General features: G+C 40.3%; 1 protein-coding gene across 7 annotated transcripts in view; it reads right to left on the reverse strand.

Annotated features, from left to right (window-relative positions):
• Window positions 1–2,129: 2,129 nt before the first annotated feature.
• The window catches only part of ENTPD1 (ectonucleoside triphosphate diphosphohydrolase 1), a 100,952-nt gene continuing 82,748 nt past the window's right edge, over window positions 2,130–20,333 (reverse strand). For 6 of the 7 annotated variants that reach the window (XM_041744040.1, XM_041744038.1, XM_041744044.1 and 3 more), the window contains 3 exons: window positions 10,537–10,653; window positions 6,123–6,257; window positions 2,130–3,863 (listed from right to left, as the gene is read on the reverse strand). In XM_041744040.1, the coding sequence (XP_041599974.1) occupies window positions 3,657–3,863; window positions 6,123–6,257; window positions 10,537–10,653 (459 nt within the window). In that variant the 3' untranslated portion in view covers window positions 2,130–3,656. The remainder of the gene's footprint in view (window positions 3,864–6,122; window positions 6,258–10,536; window positions 10,654–20,333) is intronic. The other variant, XM_041744042.1, reaches the window with a different exon arrangement.

Consider the following 20,333-nt stretch of genomic DNA (forward strand, 5'->3'; position numbering starts at 1 on the left):
CTAGGTTTTCTTAGCTCTGAATGTATTTTTAGACACATGCTGTCCAGTGTAGTAGTGACTAGTCATACATGGCTCTCCATCACTTGAAATGTAGCAAGTCCTGATTAAGTCCTGACCTGTGATATACAACACAGGTTTCAAAACTTAATATGAAAAAACAAATACTAGTTTTTATATTAACTACATGTTGAGGGATCCCTGGGTGGCACAGCAGTTTAGCACCTGCCTTTGGCCCAGGGCGCGATCCTGGAGACCCGGGATCGAATCCCACGTCGGGCTCCCGGTGCATGGAGCCTGCTTCTCCCTCTGCCTGTGTCTCTGCCTCTCTCTCTCTCTCTCTCTCTGTGTGTGACTATCATAATATATATATATATATTTTTTTTTTAACTACATGTTGAAATGGTAATATGTTGGCTATAGTCACTTTTTAAAATTCTTCTCCATTCCTGGGTTGATTGCACCCTCTTTTTACTTGCAGAGGTCATGACTGATGCAACATCAGAATGAAGTATACTTTAAAAAACTTTTATTTATATTGCATTTTTTATATTTCTTATTAATTTAAGAATTGAGTAAGGTAAAAATTTTCTCTCTCTCTCCCTGTCTCTCTCTCTCTCTCACACTCACACACACACACACACACACAGCCTACTTAAGTAATATCATTCTTTTGTCTACATAAGTAACTACTTCTGATATTTCCCCCTTATGGGTTCATAGAAAAAAGTTTCCTACCTTCTAAAGAAATGGTGGAACCAAGTTTAAGTGAATGGCCAGGAAGGAATGATAATCATTAATAACCAGTGGCCAATATTAAAATCAGTTGACAGTGACCCATTTTATTTGTCCCTCCTCATCTAGAATGGCCCAAAGCAGATTCCTGAATCTGCCATGAAACCATGTTTCCCTCCAACAAAAATGAGATTAGGTTGTGACTGCTGATTATCTCCCTGAGTTAAGACTTAAAACAAGTGAAATTTGACCCCCAAATACTTCAATAGATTTTTTTTTTTTTGGACCCAGGCTGCAAGACAGAAATGGAGTAAGAAAAGATTTCAGTTTATTGACGGAAACTGGTGAATTCTATTTTTTTATAATAAATTTATTTTTTATTGGTGTTCAGTTTGCCAACATACAGAATAACACCCAGTGCTCATCCCGTCAAGTGCCCCCCTCAGTGCCCATCATCCATTCACCCCCACCCCCTGCCCTCCTCCCCTTCCACCACCCCTAGTTCGTTTCCCAGAGTTAGGAGTCTTTATAAACTGGTGAATTCTAATTCCAACTTGCTGAGGGGCAGTGTTTAGAAAAGACAAAACAATAAACTTGGGACAGAAGACATGAATTTGCATATCTGCTCTAGTTTGTGTAACCCTCATTATAAAATGGAAATAGTATTTACACCCTTACGGGGTTTTTTTTTAAGAATCAGAGTGTGCGTGACAGTGCTTTTTATATGTAGACATAAGAAAGGAGCTAGCCTCTTGTAGCTCTATGACCTTTTATTTTCATCAGTATCAACTACTATTTATTTGATGCAGAACTGCTGTGCAGGGAGCAAGCACTATAAGAAGCTAGGAATATGGGAATCGTTGATTAGCATCATATGCTCTGTATGTTACCTTGCAGAGTAAGTGAACAGAACATCAATGTTCCCATGACAGCCTTTGTGGACTTAAAACAGGTCCATCAGGGAGCAGTTCATCTGTCTACTTCCCTTTCTCCCATGCCCATAAGTCCTATATTCATACAAAGTGAAGTATGTGCTTGGAAGTTATAAGGAGACAGTCTAGTATATTAGGGGGAGAAAATAATGGTTTAGTGCATTACAGACGTTTAGCTCAGCCACTTGGGCAAGTAACTTAACCTCTCTAAGCTTCAGTTTCTGTTTCTATGAAGTGGGAATGGTAGTAGCTCCCTTCAGATTGTTTTAAGGATTAAGTGAGAAAATGAATGTAATGCACTTGAGCACAGAGCATGGAACACAGCAAATGCTCAGAAAATACTAACTGTAACAATATAACTACTAGCACTAGAAAGAATTTAGACATGTCCAAACTTGGCTTCTCATTCCTAATTCAAGTACAACAAATGCAGTTGTGAGTAGCAGAAAAGAAAAAGTTCCTGTCCACAGCTTTATAAGCTTGTATTCACCTGGATATAAAAAAAAAAAAAAATGACTTGGTTATTTGCTAGATAGAAGGACATTTGGCTTCCAGTTTGTGGGAAAGCTTTTCCTCTCTCACCCCAGTTCCACCCTGCATCAGCTCAACAGTCAGTCCCCAGATGCAGAGTTAGGGAGCTTGGGACAACTTCAGAGTAACACGCCACCAATCCACCTTCTCACAGGAGTCATTAAAGGAAGACAGTATGGGTCTCTTCGTGTTTCTGTGACAAGGTCCATAAGCTGCTGATTCTCCCACAAAACAGTCCACGGAGTAAATAAATAGAGCCAATACTGGTGTGGCAACCACACTTTCAGATCTGGTTCCTGGCACACTTTGATGAGCAAATACTATGACAGTGAAAAGGCATGCTATAGCCCTCTCACTACATTAAACCCAGGACAAAAAGATACAGCATGGCTTTTAAACTCCATGAGCATCTTTGTGGTACAACTGATTAGCATATTTGGCTGTTAACGGAAAAGTTGGTGGTTTGAACCTTTCCAGGGATGGTCTTGTCTCCAACTAATTTCTAGGTGGGGAAAATATTCCAGAATTAGATAGTGGTGATGGTTTACTGACTGTATACAACACTGAAATGCAGCTGAATTGTACACATAAAATAGTGGACTTTATGTTATCTGTATTACTACAATAAAAATAAAACACCAACAGATGCATTGAAGGATGCATTTTCCAAACTTCATTGTAAGGAGTATTTGTATTTTTTTTCCTGACATGTATACCTACCATGTAGTATGCCCTGATACCTGAATACCTATATGTTATATCAGCTTTTAAAAAAATGTCTGGGGAGGGAGGTCCCACTATTTAGCATTTCGGCATCACCTAGGAACATATAACTCATCCACATCCCTGTTTTGGCTTGGTTTAAGTACTGTATTAACTATATAAGCACATAAATTCTCTTGCAAGACTCTTTGGCCCTAGCACATATTTGCTTAGTTTAGAAAATTCTCCCATGCAAACGGCAGGATAGGAATGAGATATGTGTCTGCCTTCTCCAAAGGCATTGTATAGCATTCTTAATAAACGGGCAATAGGAGAAAGAAAGGGTCTGTAACGAGTACAACAACCAGTTCCTGAGATTCTTCTTTTAGCCAGTGCAACTTGCCAGCACAGGACTCAGGACTCTGAGTTCTTTGAGATAAAGTCATGATTGTTTTTTTATAAAGCAAAGATCACAAAAGATAGCAAGTCTTTAAGACCTACAGAAGCTCAGAGTACAAAAGAGAGAAGGGGAGTTGGGAAGGACTCACAAAAGAGATGATGTCTGCCAGGTAGTCCTTGAGGCAGAAGGTGGTGAATACATTCCACGGAGAGGCTTCAGCGAAAGTCCAAAAGCTTCATGCTGGTCAAGGCTGGCCTTCATGAGCAAGGAAGGATGACCTTGTGCACCAACGTGGAGGAAAGTGCTTCCTGGGCAAGTTTGTTTTTTTCACTCCAGCCAGCAGATTTCAGCGGATCCTGCTATACCATGTCTTTCCAGAAATATGAAGGCTTGTAAAAGATAAGCAAGCCTATGATGACCACTGCGACCAGGATCAGGGAGAAGAGGATCATGAGGAAGATGTAGGTGGTGTGGGAGAGAGGCGTGGAATACGGCTGCTCGGCTGGGATCATGTTGGTCAGGTTCAGCATGTAGCCCAGAGTCCACCCGACACTGCTGCTTTGGATCTGCAAACAGTGGGAAAGGCTGTTGCTTCGGGTCTGAGGATTAAATGAGCTTTCGTGCAATCCTATCCGGAACACTTAGCAACAGAAGGTGGAGAGCACCGTGTTCCGTTCTCTAAATGGATTACTTTTACATTCTCAGCTGGGAATATGGTTGTGGGGAAAATGGAGCTGGAGCAAGTGATTAAGGAGGGTTTGGAGTCTTACTACTCTACTCCTGAAATTCAGAGAGGACTTTGGTGAATAACTTCCCAATTCTCCTGCCTCTACATAGGAAAACGTTTGGAGATTTTCATTCCTCTTTTGTTTGAATGTGGAAGGAAGAGTGTGGAAGGCAGAAAAGGACAGGCGAAGCAGGCAAAGGATAAGAGAATTATGATTGTCCCTGGCCTCTTACATCTATGTCAGGCCCAGGAATCTCACCCTTCTGTACCAGGATGCCCTTATCATTTCATGAGGGAAGATTAGGGAAGACTCCCAGCAAATCGGTATTATTTTATGGAAGTTGAAAGACTGTTGAAAGACTGTACATATATGTGAAAAACACATGTGTGAAGATTTATTATTCACAGACTATATAGTCTATAACCTATAGACTATATAGTCTGTGAATAATAAATAATTTTGAAAATGTTTTTATTACATGAGTTGTGCATGCTCATAGTAGAAAAATTAGGATGTACAGATAATCCTTAAAAAAAAAACAGCTATATTTCACCACTCAGAAGTTGCTCCTGTTATCTTTTTATGACCTGTCTTTCCAGTCTTCTCTGTGCATTTTTTTCTTACATAGCATGGAATTAAGTTATGTGTAGAATTATTCACTTAACAGTACCTTTCTAAATATCTTATGTCTCAAGGGATCATCACTAGCATGAAATGCTTTTTTTTAAATAGATTATTGTATGATTTTTTTTTAAAGATTTTATTTATTCATGACAGAGAGAGAGGCAGAGACACAGGCAGAGGGAGAAGCAGGCTCCACACAGGGAGCCCGACGCAGGATTCAGTCCCGGGACTCAGATCGTGCTCTGGGTCAAAAGCAGGCGCCAAACCGCTGAGCCACCCAGGGATCCCGCATGAAATGCTTTCTATGTTTATTTTTACTTACTTTATCCAATTATTTATAAATCCTAGAAATGGAGTAATTGGATAAAATGACTTGCATATTTTAAGGTTTTTAGCACACATTCCCAAAACAGTCTCCCCAAAGGTTGTGCCAGTTTACATTCCAGCCAGTTTCCATGTGGAGATGCTCCTGTCCCCTAAACCTTTACCAGTACTGGCAATTAACAATTGGTTAAAGGTCCACGTCCCTTTATGGGGGACAGGAATCTTACCTGACTACATGAATCAAGGAAAGCTCCAGAGTTAGAGGAGTTACCACCTACCGTGTAGAAATATTGGACAATTCACTGAAGTCCAAAGAATAGAAATCACTTGTAAATTTGATATAGACATATCCTTCAGACAGACAAAATAAATTGTGATAAAATGAAAGGAAGATTAGGAATTAAATCAAGGAAAAGATTTGCATTTGAATCAGCAAGGTCAACATTAACTAGTGTGAATCCTTTAGGCTGCTACAGCCCTCTGCCTCATGTTTTGCCTTGCTGGAAGACACCATATTTAATAAATGGAATAAACTTTTTCCCATTAGTGGGTATGGGTTTAAAGGGCAGAAAAGTACTGCTCTTGATGTTTTTCATGCAGCTTATCAATATATTTCTCTATGCCTGGATCCCTGTAGGTGGCGCTGTGGTAAGGCTCCTGCTAAACCTGACACACACACACACACACACACACACACACACACACACCCATTCACAGTCACTCATCTCTTCCTTTTTGCTAAGCTTTCAGATTAGGCAACCTTGAAGCTACAACCAGCAAGGCCTTCAGCCTTTATGAGAAGCCAAGATAGTCATTTCCAGATTCATGGAAGGGGCCTTTGGGATGGATGTTGAAGTCAGCAAACGATCACTGAAGCTACTACTGTTACATTTAATATCACACTGTTTGCTTTACAAGGAGTTAGTCACTGTTTTATGAGCAGAAAGGAGAGGCTGAGAATGCAGGTCGCTCCCCTTACATAGGATATCCTTCACCAGCTGGTCAACATTGGAGGGCTTGACACAAAATGTCAGCCTGGGTTAGAGATGAAATGGTAGAAAAGGACATCACGCTGACTCCAACCTCTTTCAAGCCCAAAGCTGCCTCAGTCACCCAATCTCCCCACAACCCAACAAGTACTCCAGTTACCTTGCCCATGAAATGAATATTCTTCCAGGAATCCACTGTGAAATGATAGCTACTCAGGAGAGAGAGGATGTAGGTTCCAGAAAAGCAGTATTCACTTAAGTATTTCTCCTTCACGTCACCAAAATATGTCTTCAGCTGGAAGTGAAGTGAAGGAAATATCACACACATACAGCAGGCACTGCTCCATGGCTCTCTTTACGGTTAGATTTGATCAAGACAGGAGAAAGGCCCAGCTCACCCAGGCCCAGGTGCTGGCTTCTCCAGTGAGCTCTGGGAGTGGTGCTGTACTCCTTCAGTGGGTGCAGGGCTTCTAGTTTAGGGTGTTAAGGAAACTTTTCCTCCACTGGATTCTGTGGGATATTAACAAGTGCTCCAGGAAAACAGTGGTTTCTGTGGTCTTGGAGGTTCAAAGCATGGACTTTCGGTATACTGTTTCACCTCTCTGAAACTTGCATTTCACAGTCACATTAGCATTTTTAAAAACTGAAAAATCTTGCATGAAAGAAATCCATCAGTCTTTGTTTAATTAGTCTTTTCTATGCTCTTGACCAGAGTCTAAGTTCAGAGTCTCTGAAGGAACTAGTGCATCTGAAGCATCTTAAGGCAAGAGTGTCATAAAAAGCCTTGCCACTCAGTTTAGTACCTGGACTAGCAACATTGGGGCCTCCCAGGAGCTTGTTAGTCCTCACCCCAGAACTATCTGTGCAGAATGTGCTGTTTAATGTGATCCTCAGGTGATCACATGCACAGTAAAGTTTGAGAAACACAGATCTACAACATAGTTTAGGAAGCATTTTGCTCAGGACTATTAACAGTGCCAACATCTCACCTTCTGTCCTCAGCCCTTACTTGACTTCTTTTTTTGCTAATGAATCATGCAAAGGGGTCTTCTTGAGTCCTTCATGTGTTTGCTCACCCTGCTCCCAAATGAAGGGCTGCCTACTGACCCTTACCCTTATCTCTCCTCCTGTTGTAAATATATGCCCAGATGCCCCCAGCTTGCTCTGTTCCTCTCTGGCCCTCAGAGAACAGGCCAGAACATCTCTAACTCAGCCCAGAGTTGTCTGTAGCCCTATTCCTCAGGCCTTCAAACAGGCATTTCCTTCTGGGCACCCTGGGCAGAGAGAGAACTACTATTTGTTAAGCATATATCAAGTACTAGGAATCATGCCAGATGTTTCATATGTAGGACCTCCTGGCTACCTGCCCACCCATCACCACCACCACACTTTTGCCCCGATTTCTCTCTCTTCCTAAGTAACACTCCCATCTCTGAACCCCCTAACAACCAGCTGGTTTCTGTTTCTCACTTGGTTTCTGCCAGCCCCCAGTCTCTGGAAAGCTAAGTCCACACCTAGCCGACTTTGTCCTGCTCTGATGTAATTCTCTGAATAACCCAACTTGGAACTTGTCTTTTTATCACAGTCCTAGAAATGACTATTTGATCAATTCCTCTGCATGTGAGGTTCTCCCAAGACCTTGGTGTAACATCAGTACCTACCCAGATCCCTATCCCCTTCTTACGGTAACTGCACTCTGTTTTTCCTTCATGGAAAGACTTCTACCATTTTTTTTTTAAGATTCTATTTATTTATTCATGAGAGACACACACAGAGAGAGAGAGAGAGAGAGGCAGAGGGAGAAGCAGGCTCCATGCAGGGAGCCCAACAGGAGACTTGATTCCAGGTCTCCAGGATCACACCCTGGGCTGAAGATGGCGCTAAACCGCTGAGCCACCCAGGCTGCCCAACTTCTCTCATTTGATAGTCTCAGCAGGCCCATCAAACAAAAACTGCTCGGGAATTCCAGGAATCCACTAGGGCCAGACTTGAAACTGCTGCAACCCATAGGTCCTTAAAAGTTGGCTTATCCCTTGGGGGAATGCCATTTTGGTCTAACTTCCCTGAATTCAATAACATTCCTACCCCCTCCTCCTTCTGGAAAGATGTACATTCCCATGCCATCTAATCTTCTGAGGATTAATTATAATAGTAGCCAAAAAATGTGGAAGCCAAAGGCATCTACCTGGTTCATCAGTCCAGATCTGATCATGATAATACTTGTGGACTCAATACTATGTGCTCTCCAAATCGGGGGGGGGGGGGGGGGCAGTGGTTTGCCTTTCTCCCACACACACTGCTTTCTCTGCCTCTCTCTCCTCTCTCCTTTCTATTCCCAGGGCAGTGGGACAGTACCAGCTTCTCTCCTCCTCACCCATTTCCCCTTACCACTTCCCCCATATGAAGCAGTATGGCAAGTCTTCAAGAATGGGATGCATTTCTCTAGAAAGGGTAAAAGTCCATGAGGTTAAATGTCAGAACCCAGAGTATATGGAGAAATCCTAGTTAGTGTATACACAGAATCTTATAGCACTGTTCTCGTAGACCAGATCTTGAATGCATATATTTTCTGAGTGCAGAAGTGATTATTCTGGTTGTCAAAATTAGAGGGTTCCCAGCCCTATAATTAACCTATCAGAAGACAAGCATGAAGTGTCCCCTTCACTCACTTTCCTAACCCCTCCTCCCAAGGGACCCAAGGACTGGGGGCACTCCCAAGAATTTGGAGGACATCAATAGGTGTAGTTTGCATTTTATTTCTCTTGTCAAAGCAGGGACGGGCAGCATGATATATGTACAAAGCATCTAGCTTACTTTTCATCATATAATATATGCTTAACAATCGTCAGTTCTCTCTAGGCCAAAGGTGTCTAGAAGGGACATTCCCCAACTCCAGTTACACAGGAATAGTAGGAAAAGAGTTGTGCTGTAAGAGCATACTCGAGACCTATGCTGCATTCCATATGGACAGACAATGCATTTGGGAAAAATGAACCCAGGGTTGTAACACCGTTCTCAACATTGAGGCTCTGGGTGAGGGTCTAGGTCTTAGCCTGCAAAAGATTTCCGGATTTCTCCCAGGTGCAGGCCTTAATGAGTCTACTTCCAGGACCTCTAGCCAGCTCCTCATGTGGCTTATCTGAGCAGACCTATAGGTCTGTGTGGTAGGCATTGCCATCCTAATGTAACCAATGAAATTAAAAAAAAAAAAAAAAGATCGAACTTCAGTCTGAACAAGAAATAATTTTTTTCTAAGGATGTCTGGGTTGCTCAGTCAGTTAAGTGTCTTGACTCTTGATTTTAGCTCAGGTCTTGATCTCAGAGTTATGGGTTTGAGCCCTGCATTGGGTGCCATGATGGGTGTGAAGCCCACTTTAAAAAAAAAGAATTTCTTTCAAAAAGAAGTTTAAATCTACCTCCTTCACAGGTATACATTGGGGTTGTTTCAAGTTGCCTTAACTCCAAGATGCTCCCCTTCCTCCACAGATCACTATGAGCTGCACAAAGGCTCCCTGGAGTGTAGTAAACTGTCAAGTGTTGAGGCATTTCAAGGGTCTCTTTCGGGAAGCCCTGAATCCCTTTCCTTCCTGTTCTCAGACAAAATACGGAGGGAGAAGTCCACGCCTCATGCCTCATGCTCTTGCACAACCTTCCTTCCTCTCTGTCAGTGCCAAGGAGACAAACATCCATTTCTAGTTCATTACACTCCCTCAGAATGAAAGTACCATTCACATGTGCAACCCTGTCACCTTAAAGCCACTGCTATTTCAAACTACCCCTAGCTGATCTTTTTTTGATAAGAATAGAGTCCATACCCCTCTCCTCCCTGGAAATTTTCATCAGGCAGTACTAGATCTTGAATGACTTAGTGCCTCGGACAAGAAAAAATTTGTGCCTCAAATTTGTGATAAGTAGGATATACCTGGGACTTGCCACAGGGGTGTTTAATTTTTAGCAGATTTTGTCAATCGCCGGTCTTCCTTGCTAATAAAACTCGGACTTGGGGGTTGGAGAGAGGGATGTGCAACAGTGTACCCAGCCCCAGAGAGTAGCTCAGACTGGATCTAAGGCTCTACGCCAGTCCTAAAATCCTACATCTGCTTTCCCAGCCTGTCCCTGCTAATGAGAGGTAAGAGAGATTGCTAAGGAGCTTCTGGGGTAGGTTTTATACTTTCTTGTAGAATGGAACAGATGGATCTGGCTCTACCCTTCTTCTGACCTTGAACATAAGTAATCTCTGAAGCCACATCTTGTGTCCATGAAGAAAATAGGCAGAACACCACAACTGGAGAAATGGCTGAGACAGAGCGGCTGCTGACCCCAGGCCAGCAGCTCCCGACTGCCAGACTCTGTATCAGGTGAGAAAAGTACGACCGTTTTTTGCTTAAGCCATGGTCTGCTCAGTTATCAAGAAATGCTGATGCACTCACTGTTAACCTAGCGCGCCCTCTGGGCTTCTTTAACATGTTGGCTGGTCTCCGTCCAGTTAGCAGGACTTGAAGAGCAGAATCACAGCCTTTGTGCCCCCAAGGGCGCAGGGCAATACGAAACAGCTGCTGTGTCTCATCACTTACCTCCTCCCAAGGCTGAGAACAGAACTTTCCCATCGTGTCAATCACCTTTTCCTGAGAGGTGGTTTCCTCTAATGTAAGGTTCAGAAAATCCATCACATAGTAGTAAGCCGAAAATGCCTGTAAGAGAAGATGTGGTTTTGCACTGCGTCCGCCACGGAGGGATACTGACTCACCCTTCAGAAGGCCACACTCCTGAAGGTGCCTGGAAATCTCTGTTGGGTAAATGAATGAACCAAGTAATATTCCAGACCCAAAAGCTGTTTCCTTCCTGGAAGAGGAAGGAATTGTGCCTGTTCCTTTACTGCTGACATGCATTTCTGAGCCACCTGGTAACTAAGTGTCTCTATGATTTTAAATTTTTTTTTTTATTTTATTTATGATAGTCACAGAGAGATAGAGAGAGAGGCAGAGACACAGGCAGAGGGAGAAGCAGGCTCCATGCACCGGGAGCCCGACGTGGGATTCGATCCTGGGTCTCCAGGATCGCGCCCTGGGCCAAAGGCAGGCGCCAAACCGCTGCGCCACCCAGGGATCCCTGTCTCTATGATTTTAATGGAAGAGTCAGGAAGAAAGAAAAATGAGGGAGAAGAAAAGAGAGAGGAAGAGGTTAAAAAAAACCCTATCTTTTAAAAACTGTGTCTTACAGGTGAGCTTTTAATAAATAAAAACTGGGAATTTCTATACAAAGATATTAAAAGTTATCTCTATGGACGCCTGGGTGGCTCAGTGGTTGAGCATCTACCTTCAGTTCAGGTCATAACCCCTAGGGTCCTGGGATCGAGACCCACGTCTGGCTCCCCACAGGGAGCCTGCTTCTCCCTCTGCCAGTGTCTCTGTGTCTCTCATGAATAAATAAATAAAAATCTTTAAAAGTTATCTCTGGATGGCAATTGTGTTTTTTCCCTTTTAATTTCTGCTTTTTTGGCCTATTTCTATTATGTACATGTACTGCTTCTTTTAAATAGTCAACCTTTATCTAACAATAATTTGTTGAAGTCTATTTTGAACTAAGCACAACTGAAATGTTTTTTAAAATCATTATGATCACATGAGAAATACAGAAAAAGAGTACAAATGAGTAAAAAGGAAAATATTCAATTAAAATTCACAGAATAAGTGCTTGGAAGAGTTTTCTACAATACTGAGCTTCATGTCTTCATTTTCTACTCCTTCTCACCTTGCAGTGGAACTTTTGTACCCCTTCTCCACTAACCTACCAATTCCAGTGGCCACTTAGAAAACAATTTGATCAGATTACTCCTCTACATAAAGCTTTCAGTGACTCCTAGTTAAAGTCCAAACTCTACCAGGCCTCTCAAAGGCAGACATGTTCCAACCCTTCCCACCATATCAATACCACCTCCTATCCCTGCCCACCTGCACACACCCCACCCCAGGCCTTTCTTCACCGCCAAGCTTTTCCTCCCCTGGGGTTGCACACTTGCTATTCCCTCTGTTGCAATTCCCTTTACTTTGACTCAGAGAGGTTTTTCTAATCATCCACCCGGTTAGGACACTGTGTTATTCCCTTTCACCGGACTCTGCTTCTTTCTTCCCTGTGGTTGCCACGGTCTAATGGCTTTTGTTTGTGTTTCTGGTCTTTTATCTGTCTGCCCTCTAGAACGCCAGCTCCATGATGGCAAAGATCACATTGCCTTGTTCTCGGCTGAATCTACTGTACTAGCATAGCACTTGGCACATGGAAGAGCTGTATAAATGTGTAAGTGGCAGAAAACTGCTCTCTCTGGTTCCCAGAGCACTGCCTAGAATGGAAGAGACACTGGCTGGATCTCTGTTGACTGAGAAACTGGATAAATCCAGAGCCCGGATAGCTATGATATGCATAGCTAATACTTGGAAATGTTCCCCCCTATTAATTAAAATTATTCAGAGTATATTCCTCTAGTGAACTTATTGTGGGACAGGAGAGAGAGGAGGACTTTTTAGGGTTTACTTTTAAGTTTTTAATTTTTGTTGTGTAAGAACATTTAACATGAGACCTACCCTCTTAACAAATTTTTAAATGTACAGTACAGTATGTTAACTATAAGGACAGTGTTGTACAGCTCTAGAACTTAATTATCTTAAATAACTGAAACCTTATACTCTAATGAGTGTACAACAATAACTTTAGTTATTTAGCAACTCCCCATCCCTTCCCCCTATAGCCACCATTCTATTCACTGAACACATGGGATGTCTTTGCATATGTGTCTTTAAATTTCTTACACCAGCGTTTCGTAGTTTTCAGTGTACAAGTCTTTCTCCACCTTAGTTAAGATTATTGCTGAGTATTTTATTCCTTTTGATGTTATTGTAAATGGGATTGTTTTCCAAGTTTCCTTTTCTTTTTAAAAATTTATTCGTGAGAGATGGAGAGAGAGGCACAGGGAAAAGCAGGCTCCCTGTAGGGAGCCTGATGTGGGACTTGACCCCAGGGGTCCTGGGATCACAAAGGCAGACACTCAACCACTGAGCCATCCAGGCCCCCCTCCTAAGTTTCCTTTTCAGGTAGCTCATTGTTAATCTATAGAAATACAACTGATTTTTGGATGTTGATTTTGTACTCTGCAACTTTACTAAATTCATTGATTAGTTCTAATGGGTTTCTTATTTTTCTTTTTTTTTTAATTGAAGTATAGTTGACACACAATTTTACTTTAGTTTCAGGTGTACAACATAGTGATTCAACACATCTGTACATTATGCTATACCTGCCATAAGTATAGCTACCATCCGTCACCATACAACACTATTACAATACCATTGATTATATTCCTTACACTTACTGTAATTTTTGTCCCTGTGGCTTACTCATTTCATAACTAAAGCCTGTATCTCCCATTCCCATTCCCCATTTTACCCATTCCCCCACTCTCCCTCCTCTCTGGCAACCACCAGTTTGTTGTCTGTATTGACGGGCCTAACAGGGTTCTTTTGCTATGTATGTGGTATGTGGACTTTAGGGTTTTCTTTATGTATGAACTTGTCATCTGTAAACAGAGACAATTTTACTTCTTTCTTTCTGATGTAGATGCCTTTTATTTCTTCTTGCCTAATTGCTTGGGGAGTTCTTCCAGTACTATGCTGAATAGAACTGGTGAGGGTGGGCATCCCTGCCTGGTTTCTTGATCGCAGAGGAAAAACTTACAGTTCTTACTGCTGAGTTGATGTTAGCTTTGTGTTTTTACATATGGCTTTTATTGTGTTGATGCAGTTTCCATTTCTACCTTGTTGAAACTTGTTATAAATGAGTGTTCAATTTTGTCAAATGCTTTTTCTGCATTGATTAGGATAATCATGTGGTTTTCATCCTTCATTCTGTTAGTTTGGTGTATTATATGAATTGATTTTTGTATGTGGAGCCATCATTGCTTCCCAGGGATAAATCTCACTTAGTCATGGTATATGATCCTTCTAATGGGCTGTTGAATTCAGTTTGCCGGTCTTCTGTTGAGGATTTTGGTTGTTCCAAAGGGTGTTCTTTCATTTCCACATACTTGGAATTTTCCAGTTTCCTTCTGTTATTGATTTCTGCTTTTATTCTACTGTGTTAGAAGAGATATCTGCTATAATTTCAGTCTTCTTAAATTGTTGAGACTTGTTTTGTGACCTAAGATGTGATCTGTCTTGGAGAATATTATACGTGCACTTGAGAAGAGTGTATATTCTGCTGCTCTTGGGTAGAATGTTTATATTTGTCTGGTAGGTCTATTTGGTCAATAATGTGGTTCGAATCTGCAATTATTCTATCCACTGTTGACAGTGAGGCACTTATCAAGTCTCCTACCACCATGGCATTGCTGTCTCTTCCTCCCATCAGTTCTGTCAGTGTTTGCTTCACAGACTCAGATGCTCTGATTTGGGATAAGTATATACATAATTAATGTATCTTCCTGGTAAATTAACCCTTTATCATTATATAATGTCTTTCTTGGTCTCTGGTGACAATTTATGACTTAAAGTATCCTTTGTCTGATATAAATATGACCAGCCTTGTTTTCTTGTGGTTGGTACTTGCGTGGAATAGCTTTTTCCATCACTTCACTTTTGGCCTCTGTGAGTCAGTGGAATATTACTCAGCCATCAGAAAGGATGAATATCTACCATTTTCACTGATGTGGATGGAACTGGAGGGTATTATGCTGCGTGAAATAAGTCAGTTGGAAAAAAGACAACTATCATATGGTTTTACTCATATGTGGAATATAAGAAATAGTGAAAGGGACCATAAAGGAAGGGGAGAAACTGGGGAAAAATTAGAGAGGAAGACAAACCACGAGAGACTCTTAACTCTGGGAAACAAAGGATTGCAGAAGGGGAGATGGGTGGGGGGATGGGATAACTGGATGGCAGGCATTAAGGAGGGCACAAGATGAGATGAGCACTGGGTGTTAGACTATATGTTGGCTAATGAGTTTCTTAAATCTAAAGTGAGTTTCTTGTGGAACATATAGTTGGATCTTTAAACTTTCTGTATAGTTTGACTTTTTAAATAATGAGCATGTCTTAATTTTTATAATAAATCTTTCTTTAAATTGTTACATTTCAAAAGACTTTCTGATATTACTCTGATATTACTCTCTGATATTTCTCATTCTACCAGCAAAGGGCATATGGGTTAAGTACCTAGAAATTCTCTTGCTTTTTCTAAGTGTGACATGTGCTTTTTAAAGAAATAAAAATTATTTTTTAAAGATTTTATTTATTCATGAGAGACACAGAGGGAGAGGCAGAGACACAGGCAGAGGGAGAAGCAGGCTCCATGCAAGGAGCCTGATGTGGGACTCGATCCTGGGACCCAGGATCACGCCCTGAGCCAAAGGCAGATGCTCAACCTCTGAGCCATCCAGGCACCCCGTAAAAATTATTTTTAAAAACATTAACAAACAGAAAATTTTTGTAGGCAGATATAGCAAAATATTGAGCCCTCTGTGGGATACAGAGCTTGTCAGCAGGAACTCCTGGCCTATGCCACTGCCTACCCCCAAAGCTCGGCATGCCATGGACTCTTGAAAATTTTCCTCTGACCTATAGAAGTTTCCCTTTAGCATCTCAGAATTCTGCTCTTATTTATTTTTCAACATATAAAAGTTGCCCTCTTCTTTTCCTTCAGAATATATATATATATATATATATATATATAATTTTTTTTTAAATTCTGGCTTACTCAAAGGTAACATGTTTATTGTATAGAATTTAATTATTACAAGTTAAAGTAAGTTTCCCCTTCTTCAAACCATTCCCTAGAGAAAACCACTTTTAATAATTTACTGCTTAATCCTTGCAGCAAATATATGTAAAATATTAAAATACATGTATATATTTTTACCTAAATATGATCATACTAAACACATTGTCTTATAATCCAGCTTTGTTTCACTTGGTAATAATACTACAAGTTTCCTTGTAGATTTTACCTTAACCAGTTAAATGACTATAAAAGTTATTAAGTATGGATATATCATAATTTACTTATTATCCTATTCATGAGTATTTAGGCTTTATAATAATTCACTATTATAAATAATGCTACAAGGTACTTGCATCTTTGTACTTTTGCCTTGAGACAATTTCCTTGGGGTAAAATGTTTGGTCAGGAGGTAAACCTATTTTGTGAGTAGAAATATGTACTCAAAGACATGAACAGAAGTGTTCATAAAGCAGTACATAATATTCCCAAACTGGAAACAACTGAAATGTCCATTAGCTACAGAACAGATAGATAAATTTTAATGTATTCATGCAAAGGAATACTACATTGTTGCAATAAAAGAAAGAACTTCTGTTACATGCAACAACACAGATAAATCTCAGACAATACTTAGTGAAAGAAGTCAGACAAAAAAGAATACACACTGTGAACCCAAAAATTGGCAACACTAATCTATCATGATAGAAGTCAGAGTAGTGGTTATCTTTGGAGGAGGTTTATCAACTGGGAGAGTGGATAAGGGAACTTTTTAGGATGTTGGGAATGTTCTGTACCTTCATCCAGATGATGGACTCACAGGTGTATTCCTTAAAAGCTATCAAGCTGTGGACTTAAAATGTACACACTTTACTGATGTGTGTTAGACCTAAATTTTAAAAATATCTATACATATCTCATGAGATCTTCTTTTTTTAAAGGTTGATTTATTTATTTTAGAGAGAGACCAAGAGTGGTGGGGCCCGTGAAGAACAGAGGGAGAGAATCCTCAAGTAGACTCCCTGCTGAACTGAAACCAGGAGTCAGACGCTTAACCAACTGAGCCACCACTCACGTGCCCCCTCAGTGAGATCTTCTTTCAAAAAGATTGGATCACTTTATAACTATAGGGGTTAATTTCCCCCCAAAGCTTAAAAAATGTTCTATTTTCTATGAGTCCCACAAATGATCCTTTATATGCCCCTCAAACAGTGTTATTCATTTCCTCCAAAACCTGGCATCATTTCTTTCTAAACCCCTGAACCATATCTTCAATCTTCCTAAAATTACCACTATTTTTCTGTTCTATAGAAATCTGAGTTTGTAGCTCATAAACCTCAAACAAAGGCATCTAATGATCAAAAAGATGATCTTTAAGCTTGGGGGAAAAGCTTCTAAAATACCAGATGCAAGTCTCCTTCATGTCCACCTGGAAACCCAACAACTACTTTCAGGTCTCTGAACCCGCTTCTTCCTTGCCCCCTCCAAGCTTCTCTGCATGCTGGTCACCACACTAGAATGTTCCAAATACTGAAGTTCTTTTACTGAGAACATACAGTATTCCAGGAACTTTAGCAGGCCTAAAAATGAAAAGATGATATGTACACCATCCCTGTCTTCCAAGGCCTCAGGATATAGTCAGGAAGACAGGCACGTTAACCTATAAAGACAATACCCATTCTTGCCAGACAAATTTTTGTGGGCTCTTTTAACCCACACAAAATGTAATACATGCATTCCTGTTCAACTTAACTGAGCTGGTTCCAGTGCAGCATCTATTCTTTCTCAAATTTTTTCTTGTTTTTGTGATATCAATTACCCATTCTAAAAAAAAAAAAAAAAAATTACCCATTCTACTCCCCCAACAGCTATTTACTTTGACATGGCTTCTGAAACTATACTTTTTAAAATCACTAGTAATCTAATTGGCAAAGTCAATAACCATGCGATGCCTGGATGGCCCAGTGGTTGATCATCTGCCTTCGGCTCAGAGCGTGATCCTAGGGTCCTGGGATTGAGGCCCACATCAGGCTCTCTGCAGGGAGCCTGCTTCTCCCTCTGCCTGTGTCTCTGCCTCTCTCTTTGTGTTTCTCATGAATAAATAAATAAATCTAAAAAAATATCAATAGCCATTTTTTTTCATTCCACCTCTTCCTTGACTTTTGGCTGCATATCATTCATTCATTCATTCATTCAACTATTAACTGAATAACAACTATGTTCCAAGCAGTGACAGAAACGGATGAAAATCCCTGCCTTCCAGTAGAAGACAACACAACTTAAACAAGTAACTGATGGTATGACAGATGAGTAAATAAGTGCTATAAAAATAAAGCCTTTTCTTACATACTCCATATATATAGAGAGAGCCTTTATTCAAATTAGAGAAGCTCACAGAGTAGGCATAGTTCATTAGTTTCTTCCAATCCAGAAGCAGTTTAGTTCAGGGGTCTTTTTTTTTTTTTTTTTTTCCAGAAGAACTGTTGCCTAGTAATACAACCGACACTCCTATCTTTATCACGTTTCCAGGAAACAAACCAGAAAATAAACCACAGCCAAATTTGTCCATAACAGAAGAAAGGGAATTTGTCACGTCATTTTCCAAAGATCCAATCAAAAACATATTGCTAGCTAGCACTTTGGAATAAAGATTAAATGAAGCATTCATAGTCACGGAAGGGACAAGTATTACAGTCTAGTCGCAAGTTCTTCCCCAAACTGATTACTTGACATGTTCACCTACCCTCTCATCTAACCTGATTACTCATGCTAACTTGCTTCTCTAGCATGGCCTGCCTGCTTCTATTACTAGATACTAGGTTTGCTCTACCCTGGCAGGAAGCATCTTAGAAGCAGACATAGCATCATTTTCAGGGTCATGTCTCAGGCACATGTGACTGCATTTGTTTTCCATACTTCTAAAGAGACTGACCTCTAACATTTGTGTGGCATTCAATCCTAGCCACTGCCCTGCTTGGGCTCATGATTCTACTTTAATCTCTACTTTCTACATACATTTTGTTCTAGATTAAGGGCTCTTAACATGGGGCTCAACAGGTATAGCTCAAGGAATCATGTTTTTTAAATTGTATGCAAAAATTTCAGTACACCTTTACATGTCTATTTTTCTGTTTAGAAGATCCTTAGCTTTCAACACATTCTCCAGAGAGTCTTGTGGTCCCTTGAAGAATTAAGAATAACTGGCAATGCTAAGTGAAATAAACCAATAACAAAGAGACAAATACATGATATTCCACTTATATGAGGTACCTGGAATAGTCAAATTCATAGCAATGGAAAGTAGAATGGTGATTGCCAGGGGATGAGGGAAAAGAGGAGTGGGGAACTAGTGTTTTGTTTAATGGGTGGGGTTTCTATTTGGGAAGACAAAAAAGTCTTGGAGGTAGATGGTGGTGATGGATGTAGAATGTAAATGTACATAATGCCACAAAGCTGTACTCTTAGAAGTAATTAAAATGGTAAACTTTCTATTATGTATATTTTAACACACACACACACACACACACAAGAATAGCTGGTCTAGACAACCTTGATGTTTTGCTTCAGGCAATTGCCTTGACTGTGCAGGTTATGATATAGATTCTTTTCTCAAAAAAGAATCAAATAAGTGATATACAACTGTGGAATACTGCCATTATATAAGGAATAGAAAATGAAATACAAAATATGCCCTTCTAGAATATAAATAATAGTGAAAGGGAATATAAGGGAAGGGAGAAGAAATGTGTGGGAAATATCAGAAAGGGAGACAGACATAAAGACTCCTAACTCTGGGAAACGAACTAGGGGTGGTGGAAGGGGAGGAGGGTGGGGGGTGGGGGTGAGTGGGTGACAGGCACTGAGGGGGACACTTGACGGGATGAGCACTGGGTGTTATTCTGTATGTTGGTAAAGTGAACACCAATAAAAGATTAATTTATTTAAAAAATATGCCCTTCTAACTATTACAAACACCTGAATCAAATATGAAGTAATATCTTAAAACTTTCATTATAGATTTTCAAAATTTTCTCAGATAATAATGTTACTTTCATATTCCATATAGAAATAGACTATAGATATGTCTAATTCTCTGTAGCCACAGTAGAGATCAAGTCATAGAATTAGAATCAAGGGAAAATCCTGCTTTCTGTGTGGGCTGGGAATGTGTCTATTCATTGTTCTTTCTTAGACAGTTGTGCTCCAGAATAAGGTCATCCATTTCTCTTCCCCTACTCCAGATTCATACTCATATTCGTATTTATTTTTTCATTTATCAATATTTTGTGAAAGTTTTCCATGTGTCAAGGCCTAACTGACAGTTTTCCTGTCTGTATATGCTCTTCAGAAACCCACCCAATTGAGTTTAAAATCTAATCTGACCTCTTAAACCCCTTGGAAAGGTCTCTTTTAGGGTGAAATATTGCTTACATGAACACACATTAGAATTGAACCCAGAAAAATAAAGTGTTGGATGATGAGGCTTAAGATGAACATTTTTCATTGATTTATTTATATTACATAATGAAAAAGAAACCTCAATCCTATTCAGAATGCTTCTATTTTTAATCCCAAAAATTATACTGAATGACAAAACTCAACCTTC

Source organism: Vulpes lagopus, chromosome 2 (assembly GCF_018345385.1).
Source record: "Vulpes lagopus strain Blue_001 chromosome 2, ASM1834538v1, whole genome shotgun sequence".
Taxonomy (NCBI): Eukaryota; Metazoa; Chordata; class Mammalia; order Carnivora; family Canidae; genus Vulpes; species Vulpes lagopus.